The 12055-nt window shown below is 39.3% G+C and overlaps 1 protein-coding gene across 1 annotated transcript in view; it reads right to left on the minus strand.

Annotated features, from left to right (window-relative positions):
- LOC126481019 (nitric oxide synthase-interacting protein homolog) overlaps positions 1 to 12055 on the minus strand; it is a 74705-nt gene that overhangs the window by 13320 nt on the left and 49330 nt on the right. The window contains exon 5 of the mRNA XM_050104478.1: positions 5605 to 5726. Coding sequence (XP_049960435.1) covers positions 5605 to 5726 — 122 coding nt within the window. The remainder of the gene's footprint in view (positions 1 to 5604; positions 5727 to 12055) is intronic.

Genomic DNA, 12055 nt, shown 5'->3' on the forward strand with positions numbered 1-12055 from the left:
TGCACCATTCTTTCAATATTCCAAAATAATTCAGGGTGTGCTGAGCATCGTCCCTTATACTAATAATACTTACAACTAAATATTTCTTCTTACATACATAACTGCCTTACAGTCCATTAATGCGCAACATTCCCTATTTTCCTCCTTTACACTTTAGCTTTCGTACATGTACCCTCGTGTATAGCTTATATATCCTACAAAGTTGTTTGCTGAGTGCTTCAGGTGTTTCCTAACGTTAATGTGTGTCTCTCTCTCTATAAACCCTAGGTATTTGTTTTGAGAGCGATTCAGTTCATTACTCACGCTGCATAGGTCTGTTTATTATTACCCTATTTTAAAGCTTGTGTCACTCTTTTCCTTAGTCACAAAAATTCCCGCGTTTACCTTGTTGTTCATTCTGAAAATCGCTAGCTACTGTGTAATGTAAATGTATGCGTTATCTCTTTGATTTCCTCTTTGCTGCTTTTTCCCTATATGTAAATGTGTGCTGTTCTCGTGTACATAGCCTTTCTTCCGGTTATATATCTGCATTATTTATTTATTTATTTTTCTATTTTCTTTCTCCTTCCGTACAAGCTAAGATTTTACTCAGTATAATATAATATTACAATACCGTCCATGACCAGTATGTACTTGTATGTTCACTTTTATTACGTAATACCAGCTTATAATTAAATTTTCTAAGTTACTATTTACAAGACTTGTGTACCCTTTCCTTTCTTGTTTTTGAATGACTTTCGTCTCTGTGTCTCATAGTAAGAGTGGTCCCAAAACTTTTAAACTTTCCGCGCATGCGCGCTTACGTACCACGACTGGACTGTAGGTGCGGGGAAAACTCTGCATTGTTGGTGAACATTATTCGTGATAGCCACCATCGTGTAATAGTCACGTGGCACCTGGACTCGACCGCGCATGCGCCTTTGCGCTTTGTACACGCTCAGCTGATCGGACATGGAAGGGGGGAAGATTTCTCCCCGGCTCGCTGCCTACAGCGCGGCCAATGACCTCGTCTTGACATGCAGCTATCGCGTGCTCATGAGCTGAGCGTTGGATTGCAACTTCGACGTGTGGTTTGTTGCTCGTCTCAAGCGAACAAACTCTGACCTTCGCGCTAATTTGTCCTTGTTCCCCTCTCTTAAATAACTGAGTTAGACTACAAAAGTACCGTATGGTTTATTTTATAGTGTTAAAACTCACAGTAACACATGTTTCATTAGGTTTGGTTAAATATGCGTTTTTAAGCTGGCATATGCCCCCAGTTGTTCGCACGTTTCTTGGGTTAATGACAGCAATTTTACTATGTGATCCAAGGTTGTACAATTTCAATTTCACTAAAATAACATATAACCTTTAATGAAAAAATTCCTTGATGTCCTTGTGGGGGTATAACCGTTTCACCTTGCCCGTTCGTGTGTTACCTAACAGATAACATCCTGGGTGAGGTTTGTCTATTATAATGAAAGGGCCATCATACAACAACTGCCACTTTTTGTTTAATGCCTTAACTTTAGAAGATTTTGGGTGGGTACGTAATAGTACTTCCTGTCCAATGTTAAATTCTGTAACGTTTCCTATCTTTTTGTTGTTATTACAGCCTGCACGAGGTCACTTACCTTGTCCGGTGCTTTCATCTCTTCTTCACATAGATCATCTTCTACGGTCGCATCCTGATCATATCTTAAAAATAATTGTCTAAGATGTAATGTGTGCTTGTTTGTGCCCCCTGTTGTCAAATCGGTCGGCCGATGGGGGCTCATTACGACCGATTGTTGTTTACCGGGGGAGACAAAGGCGTTGTTTCAGTACTGTCCGTTACCTCTACAAAGTGTACTGAGTGATTATTCTGTCGCCAATTAGTTTCCGGACCGCTGCGTGCAACATTTTCTTGCGACCGGCCGTCGCTATTCCTCCTTGGTCTATCATTCCTATTACTGTAACTATTGTAATTTTCATTTGTGTGCCGCCTTTCATCACGCGAGCCTGACCAATCATTCACGTGATTTCTATCATTTCCATACCGGCGTGGACCGTAATCTGTACTATACCTTCGGTCTTCACGTCTCTGTGGCGCCGAATTCCTCCGATTCCCGTAATTCCAGGTTCCATTATTTGGCCTTGTCGCATACGGATGCCAACTGTGTGGGTTTTGTCCACTGCCATTAAAATGATATCCGTTACCGTTGTTTTGATTGGTTCCGGAATATTCATTCCGATTACTTGTGCTCGGCTCTTCTTCGTATATTAGATCAATTGAGTCAAGCACGGAAAGAAAGTAGTCAAGGTCGTTTTCCGGTATGGTTACCAATTTTTCGCGTAAATTCGCGGGTAGTCTGTTTTTCAGAATTTTGAGAACGTCTACGTGCGGTATTGGATTGTTCCAATAGCGCGTCTTATTCAAGTACTTTTCGAAATACTTTCTCAACCCGCCGTTTTTGAGGTTGAACGGTTGTGGGTTGAATACTTCACGGCGCAGTCTTTCTTGGACCCCAGCAGACCAATATTTCTCCAAGAAAGCCCGTTCAAATTGTTCGTAGGTGACGCACTGTTCAGCCATGTCTGTGGCCCACAAAAGTGCGTCGCCTTGTGTGAAGCCTACTACATATCTAATCTTCTGTGCCTCAGTCCAGTTTCTTGGTAAGACATTTTTAAATGCTCTTACGAATACGACTGGATGAGTTTTTCTGGATTCTGTGGAGAAAACTGGAAACTGTCTATGTTTCAACAGGCTCTCATCGACTAGAATCGTCGAGATGCAAGGCGACACACCTACTGCCTGTTGCAGCACCGCGTTTGGCGAATAGCCATTGTTTGCCTGTGCCGGTGCGTGCACATACGCCGGACTGGGCGCCTGATGTTCTGCGTTATTGACATCGTAATCTGGCACGGGCGTATAAGTGTCGCGCTGCCTGCTGCTTGACGTAGGCAATACATTTGAAACATTCAGTCTACCAGCAATTTCCTTGCGTATTCTGTCCTCGGCTACTTTGATTTCATTACCTAATTTTTCAAAAAGTTTTGTTTCCCGGTCAGTTATTGATTCATTTACATTACCGTTTTCTAAAGTTTCATTTATTTTGATAATGTCGGCGTTGATACGTCGAGTCTCCTGTTTCAGAAAACCGACTTCTTCGTTAACTTTATTAACTTGGTCAGGTATTTCTTCACATGCGGACTGTACTCTTGTTAAATTTAATTGAATAGCCTGTACGTTTTCATGTATTTCTTTTTGTACGGTTTGTGTTTGATTGTGTGTTTCTACTATTTCTGACAGTTCCTGTTCCTGTTTGTTTGTAAGATCTGACAATTTCTTTTCTAAATCATTTGCCAATACATTGTATACACTATTGACGGTTTTGATGACTTTGTCTTCGATCTTTTGATCGATTTCATTGGTGAGTTTATTTAAGCGTTGATCGAAATGTCTGTGCATGTTCGCCAGTTTTGTGTTCGTTGTGTTGTGACTGATCTTTAAATCAGATAATTGCTCGCTCACGTTTGACATCAGACTATATAATGCCTCAAGCGTAACTGACGAAGCTTGTGTGTTTGTATTTATGCCATTATTTGTTGCCATTGTTTCTCTGCCACGGTCTGATTGAATCGAAACCGGGCTAGGTTCACTGATTTCACGCGAAATATTTTCATCTGATCTGGTAATCGATGCTTCATCGACTGTGCACAAGGTTTCATTTGCAAGTGGTTCGTTATTGTTAATCCCTGTGGAGTGCAATTGAATTGTATTTACTTCTACATTATGTTGTGCTGAAAAACTAATTGCGTCATCATTTACGTCACTATTGTCAGAATCGGTGACGTGTCCATGAACATTTGTTAAATTAAAGTTCTCCGATTCCATTGTGAAGATATTATTTTTATCTGTACTTTACTGTTAATCTAAATCTTTAAATTCTCTCTCAGTTGAGTTAATAAAAATATCTCGCGATTGTTATTTGTTGCGCGTCGGAAATTTACAAGATGGCGCACTACGTCTTCTAATTCTGCGATTGTTGAACATAAAAAAGTAATTATCAAAGTGTAATTGTGTGTTGCCACAAACACTACCAGGATTTTAATATGGACGGAAAAGGTTCTGCTTTAAGTGGAGCTAAGCCAAGGTGCAGCCACTGCATGCGTTTGCGCTTTCCTACCTTAATTACGGCTGAGCTGCGTCACTCACGATTACGTTAGGTTTGTAAATCCTTGTCCTTGTTCCTTCTGGTTATTGTGCCATCCGTTTATACAGTTAATACTGTTTCACTTTATTCGTCATTTTCCATGTGCGTCATGCAACAGAGAAACAGTAATTAGTACAAGTACATTTGTAGCACAACAATGAAGTACTTACTCTTTGTTCCACCAGCACTGTCCCTGTCAGCGGTCGCCAGTGTGGCGAAATAAATAAAAAACATTTTACATTTTAAATTCCACGTCATTGTTGATTTAATCAGAGTTCTCACCTTAGACGTAGAATTAGTCCTTCTGCCACAATATTAATTCATTAGTCGCCATCGATGTTCTTCTCTTTGTTGACCGTGTGTACCATCATGAGTCGGCATCGGTTCACTTCACGAAGACGGTGGAAACCAAGGAATACAATGCTACGTTGCTTTAAATAATTTTCGTAACACTTCGATACTTTTCACTATTTTTTATTCACAACACAATAAGACTTGCTGTGCTGGTCGCACAAACCATAATTACCAACCACATGGCTGCCTTTCCGCACAGTCCAAAATCACGTCCATCCTCCACAAGGCAACAATCGAAAGTGTCCCTTAGCTCCTTGGAGTATCAAACAAAAGAGAAACCAATGTGAACTTTACAAAGATTATAATATACATGCCTCTCAATTTATCTTTGGCGCAGCTTTTAAGATATTGTATGTCTCTGCATAGGAATGTGTCATTACACACAGTGGATCACAGGCATTATTCTCGATTTGTGGAGGCCTTACACCAGTGACTTCAGAAGCAGGGCCACACTGTTTATTGCCAATATTTACAGGGTCTTGTTTCAGAGTGGGAGAGAAATAAAAACCAACCTGTGGCCAAACATGGTGATTATACAGAAAAGTGACAAATCATTTTTGAATGTTGTAGCTGTTATCCTATATATAAGACATTTACTTTTACTGCAAAAAATAAAAAAAAGGAGGCATTACTTTTCTGACTGACCCTCATACATACTTCACTCATTTTAAGTACTGAAGTAACTATAGTGTATCTGCTACAGCCTCGCACTTTCCTCTGTGTGTGTAGGAAAGGGGGGGGGGATTATTCAAGCAGAAAGAAACAAGTCACAACCCACTCAGAGACTTTTCAGGGGAAAAGCAGTGAATATAGCATACAAGTGTGATATGCACTTTTAAGAACAAAGAAGTAACTTAGGAACTAACAAACACAGGATTCAACAATGGCTGCTTTAATGGCACCACACAGTACTGTTTCTTAGTTAAGGCTGTCAGTTATTAAGTGAATATTAGTCATTCCTCCATTTCCAGTAGCTGCAACTGAAGGTGCCACATGACACTGAACATACCGTACTTTTACCTTTTCCGGAACTATATTTACTGATTTCATATTGAATATACAAGGTATAACTCACGGGCTTCTTTAATGTGGTTTCTTTGGCTTCTGGAGTCTTTGAAGGTATCCAAAAACTTGGTAGGTGTTTGTCACGTCCTTCTGTCATGTTGGACACTGACGGCTTGTCATTGTTTTTTGTATCTAGAAGAAAACGAAGAGAGAATATTTTTAACAAAGACTTAGCAACATAGTCACGAACTCTACTTCCAAGAGGGATTTTTTTGGGTGAGTTGACAGAATTTTTAACTGTTTGAAGTTCTATTCATCATGCAATAGAAATAGTTTAGCTGCATAAATGGGAATTAAGTCAGTAAAACATACAATTTAAACTTCTATTTGATTTGAATAGCATTCCATTCAGTTAACATTATACGAGGCAAAGACGATTGTCTTTTTACCAATCTCCAATACATACAACTCAAAGAAACAGAAGTTTAAAACAAAATTAAAGAAAAAGAAGAACAGAGTACTGAAATGCTAGTTTTAAGACTATGAATGATGTTTGATGGCAGCAAGAGAGAATAAATAATAGAAAGAAAAATTCAGCTGTTAAAGTACAGAATGGAATAAAATATCTCACTAAACCAGATTCAGCTCACAAAAGCTTCAGTCCAAAAAGCGAACCACATTCAAAGATATCAATGAGCAAAAGAGGAAACAAAGAAAACAAATATGGGAGAGAGGAGGTGGGGGGAGAGAGGGAGGGGGGGAGGGGAGATAGACAGAGAGAGAGAGAGAGAGAGAGAGAGAGAGAGAGAGAGAGAGAGAGAGAGAGAGAGAGAGAGAAAATCAGGGAGGACGAGGACAAAATGTGGGTAACGATTATGTAATGAGGTAATACTGAAAAGAGGAAAAGTGAATATTTCAAAAATTTAAGGAAATTATCAGCAAGTATAACTTAATCATGCAGCACAATACCTTACAAGATATGCAGGGGAGGTAAATGTGAACAAAATGCAGGTGTCAGTTAAATATCAGTTGGTATAGACAGGGCCAGTTTCAAGTTACCACAAGAAATGCTATCAAAGGGAACTCAAGCTCCATGGGGTTCCACCACGATGCCTTTCAAAATTTGTAATTACTTAACGAACAGTCTGGTTTCCTGCTAAAAGAAAAAAAAATATCTTCAAATTTAGAATGTTAATGGGCTGCATTCACATTTCCTGCTGTCAAGAACACATTCATTGTTAATTCCACTTTTTCTTAAACCAGACAGCTTTGGGGAATGACACAGCCATCATTCTTCACATGAACTAATGACAATGCAGATTTCCATTTCTCTCCCAGTCGCCAGTGGTGTGTGTGGAAATACCAAAAACGTTTGATGTCACTGACCAGCTTGGTACGCCTTTTTTTCTACAATGCTAGACAAAGTGCCATTTGTAGGCCAAAACTGACAGGGAGCCCACAGCGATACACCTCAATCATCGCCAAGTGGCAAGTGGTTTGGAATTCCCACTACTAAGCCACAGACCAGGTGAGGTTGTGTAAAAGGTCCTAATGTTTTCGGTATCTTGGCTCAGTCAGGCATAAACCACAAAGACAATCTCTGTTGGGTGTTATACAAACCTCTTAACTGTTTTATGCAAGATTGTAGAGTGGATCATAAGCACTCCTCAGGCGCCAAAAATAGAAAATGTAGTTGCCACATCCTAAAAGAGCAGACGTGGTAAAAGGGTTCATTAAATAAATTTTTAAATCGAACGAACAATGTTTCTGCGAAAGCAAAGTGTGATGTGAAAGAATGTAGCATTAATAAAGTTTCATCAGTTGATAATGCCGAACAATCATATGTTTGTGGAAGCAGGAACTAATGGCTGATTTAACTATTCAACTAGCAGAGATAGCTTGTAATAGTGTTACTGCGGAACGAAATGCAACAGGTCAACTTCACCAAGAAGAAAGAAATTCATCTAAGGAAAATAATGGCCTTCAAGTTGTCGATGATCTTAAGAATCCAGAAATCTAACCTGATATTATAAATGATAATAATTGATAATAAGAGCAATTAAGGAAGGTGGATAATGAGACAAGAAGGTGTTTTACTGTTTTTCATTGCTTCCGTCATCTTTCAAACGACAAAAAATTAAGTGAGTGCTCTATATTTTCGAACAAAAGATACTATGTACCGATCTTGTTCAAGCTGTTGGAGTGCTAGCTCTCTCTCACAAGAAATGGTTTAATAGATTGGCAAAGCTTGTCAAAAAGTCTCTCTAAACATGAACTGTGCTGAAACCATATTATTGAAAAGTGCAAGTGGAAAGAGCTTTCATAGGCAACTAAAAACTAAAAATTAATGGATTAGGAAGATGAAGATCAAACTGATCAGGAAGAAAAGAGATAGAGATCGGTTTTGTTAAGATTATTTTCCATAGTATGTTCCATTAAGAAGCAAGCATAAAATGTTGGGGAATCCAGGTAATAGAAACTTTTCAGGGCAAGTAAAATTTATGGGCAAGTTCAGTCTCACATTAAATGATCATATTAATCATGTGGCAAACTTGGAAGATAGGTAAGGGAATACAAAATGAAATCATTACTGTACTTTCTGATGAGATTGTACCAACCATGAAGAAACCATATTCAAAAATAAATATTATTCAATAATACTGGACTCTACACCAGATTTAAGCATGATTTTAAGAGTGGTAGATGTGTTTTCCAAACCAGTCATAATGGAATATCTTTTTGTTTTTGAAGTGACACAACTAAAAAAGGTCTTACAGAATTGTTGTTTCACTTACTACATAATCTTGATGTACCACTTGCACACTGTCAAGGACAATCTTATGACAACAGAAGCAACATGAAGGATAAGAAGAATGGTACTGAAGCTCTTATCATTGAAGAAAACCCAAGAGCTCATGACCTCCTTTGCTGTGCTTATAGTTTGAACTCTGTCGTTAGTGATGCAGTTAAATCATCTGTAATTGTGCTACATGTTTTTGGCATAGTTAGAAATTGTTCACATCATTTTCTATGTATATGAAGTGCGAGAAACACTCAAGAACCATGTAAACTCAACTCTGAGGCCACTGTGTGATAAAACATGGGGGCTATGATTGACAGTGTTCAGGTTTGAGATTGGAGCTTAATAATGTAATATTTACTTTAGCAGAGTTAAAGAACACTTACAAAAATGATTCAGTGTATGTCAGTGAAACGTGTAGTCTCTTTAAAGAGATCACAAAATTCATTTTTTCTTTGTGTGCTGTGATATGGCATTGTGTCCTTTGCCGTGCCAACAGAGTCAATAAAGCAGTACAGCAAGAAGGTATGCAATTAGACATGACAGCAAAATTAATAAAATCAGCAGTTAGTGTTACTGGAGATTATAGAACCAATGGTATTGAAATGGCAAAGAAAGAAGCAGAGGAACTGAAACTTCCTGGCAGATTAAAACTGTGTGCCCGACCGAGACTCGAACTCGGGACCTATGCCACTCACGGGCAACTGCTCTACCATCTGAGCTAAGCCATGTCTCTGCAATATCCTTTCTTTCAGGAGTGCTAGTTCTGCAAGGTTTGCAGGAGAGCTCCTGTAAAGTTTGGAAGGTAGGAGACGAGGTACTGGCAGAAGTAAAGCTGTGAGTACCGGGCGTGAGTCGTGCTTCGGTAGCTCAGATGGTAGAGCACTTGCCCGCGAAAGGCAAAGGTCCCGAGTTCGAGTCTCGGTCGGGCACACAGTTTTAATCTGCCAGGAAGTTTCATATCAGCGCACACTCCGCTGCAGAGTGAAAATCTCATTCTGGAAACATCCCCCAGGCTGTGGCTAAGCCATGTCTCTGCAATATCCTTTCTTTCAGGAGTGCTAGTTCTGCAAGGTTCGCAGGAGAGCTCCTGTAAAGTTTGGAAGGTAGGAGACGAGGTACTGGCAGAAGTAAAGCTGTGAGTACCGGGCGTGAGTCATGCTTCGGTAGCTCAGATGGTAGAGCACTTGCCCGCGAAAGGCAAAGGTCCCGAGTTCGAGTCTCGGTCAGGCACACAGTTTTAATCTGCCAGGAAGTTTCATATCAGCGCACACTCCGCTGCAGAGTGAAAATCTCATTCTGGAAACATCCCCCAGGCTGTGGCTAAGCCGTGTCTCTGCAATATCCTTTCTTTCAGGAGTGCTAGTTCTGCAAGGTTCGCAGGAGAGCTCCTGTAAAGTTTGGAAGGTAGGAGACGAGGTACTGGCAGAAGTAAAGCTGTGAGTACCGGGCGTGAGTCGTGCTTCGGTAGCTCAGATGGTAGAGCACTTGCCCGCGAAAGGCAAAGGTCCCGAGTTCGAGTCTCGGTCGGGCACACAGTTTTAATCTGCCAGGAAGTGTCATATCAGCGCACACTCCGCTGCAGAGTGAAAATCTCATTCAGCAGAGGAACTGGTTGCAGCTATAGGAAATGATGCCAATTTAACAGAATCCAGATGAGCAACTATTAAAAGACAGTTTGTTGCAAAAGTAAGAGTGAACACATTCCAAGGGAAGAGAATTGATTGAGGGTAAACTTCACCTATGATGTAGTAGCCATGTTCAGTGTTATTTGTGACATGAAGAACGTGCCAACAAAGAAATACAATCTCAACAGACGATGCAGAAATTTCACAGGTGTTCTGGGACATCCTAATATGCTGTCAGGAGACAAAAATTTGCAGGATCTTGGCAATTAAATAGAACTGTGGTATGCTATGCTTCCACAAACTGCCAACACATGTTTAGGAGTACTTCAGTACATCTTCAAAAAGAACTTCTGAGATGTTTTACCAAATGTTACGATTATGTTAAGAATATCTTTGTGCATGTCAGTGTCTGCAGCCTTTGCAAAATGTAAAGATCATTAAAAGATCATAAAAACTATCTAAAATCTTCAATAAGCAACAAGTGGCTATGAGGTCTTGACACAATATCAGTGGAAAGGCAACTGTGCATTTGCTTGACACGGCGAAGTTGGTGAAGTTCTTCACAGCTCAAAAAGGTAGGATGGTGGAAAATAAGTGAGTAACTGTTTAAAATTATGTTTGTACAATGTGATAGACTTTCCTCATTTTAGTTACCATTACAAAGAATCTATTAAATTAATGCCTACTCTTGCATGATTATAACAGTGCATGTAAAAGATATTACTGCCTGGTCAGCTGGGGTTCACTCGGAACTATTTTGAACTTTTACTAATGTGTGTTAAATAGCAATTAAGGATCATGAAAACAAAATTTAAGAATGAATATAAATGAAGTTTATTTCTATGACAGCTCTCACCAGCTGCTTGTCTAGGTTGTACAAAAATAACTTAATCATGAAACCTACTGCTGAACCAGCCACCTTTTGCTTCTCAAAAAATGAAAATTAAAATTAAATGCTCAGTCATTACTGCCATTTCAATATCTTTAGTAATCTTAGTTCCCCCAATTTATATGAAATATCAAGCTGTTCCAACCCACCCACTACTATGGCTCAGTCTGGTTAAATGGAAAAGAAAGAAAAGAGAAAGCACACATTCTAATATGTATAGGAATTGGATACACATCCAGATCTGCTTCTCCCTCTTCTCTGACTACCTTCTCCTCCTTACCCCCCTCTCTCTGTTCATCACTTCCCCCTCCCTCTGTCCATTACCTCCTCCCCCCTCTCTCCATCTTCTCCTTCGCTCCTGTCTGTCCACCTCTCCCTTTCCACTTTCTACCCCCCCCCCCCCCCCCACACAGAGAGAGAGAGAGAGAGAGAGAGAGAGAGAGAGACTGTATATAAATATATAGCCTATGCCCGACCAAATGTTCATTAGAGTACTGTATAAAAACTTACAGTAAATCGGTCAAGAAATTTTCAAGATTTTTGGTGATAACATTTCCCTTTCATATATTAAATACATGTTTACGTATTGCATATATTACAAAAGACACGTATAAAAACGTGCATGTGTGAACACAATGTTGTGACATCATTTCAAAGCAATCAGTGAGGAACTGCCAGAGAGATACGATTTTGTACCAACAAACATTTATATTTTTATTTCTATAGAAGATTGTACATACTTTTTTTAAATATATTACTGAATCGCCATATACGTGCTTGCTGTTAAATTTTGGAGTTGAAGTAAAGCTCTGTATCACACATTATGATTAAGGACTTATTTTTCAAGAATGCAACAACTACTTCATAACATAATGTGGCACAGAGGGGACTTTTCCAAATGTGAAAACTGTTTAGACAGATGCAAGAACATGCTTTATGAAACAATTGGAAAAAATATTTAGTAATTTACTAAAACAGACACAACTAAATCAATACAGAATTTGTTTAGTATTACTGTAATGTCTAATAAATTGTTAAATTCCTGTTTCTTCCAGCCCTACTTTGTGTTGGTTTTAGGTACAGGTTCATTCATATATCCATATATTTGTGGTTCTTATTTGCCTTGTTTTAGTGCATATTTTAATGCATAAATGCACGCCTTCAATGCAGTAAACCCAACTGGCAATCTAGCTGGGGCAGCAGC

This window comes from Schistocerca serialis, chromosome 5 (genome assembly GCF_023864345.2).
Source record: "Schistocerca serialis cubense isolate TAMUIC-IGC-003099 chromosome 5, iqSchSeri2.2, whole genome shotgun sequence".
Taxonomy (NCBI): Eukaryota; Metazoa; Arthropoda; class Insecta; order Orthoptera; family Acrididae; genus Schistocerca; species Schistocerca serialis.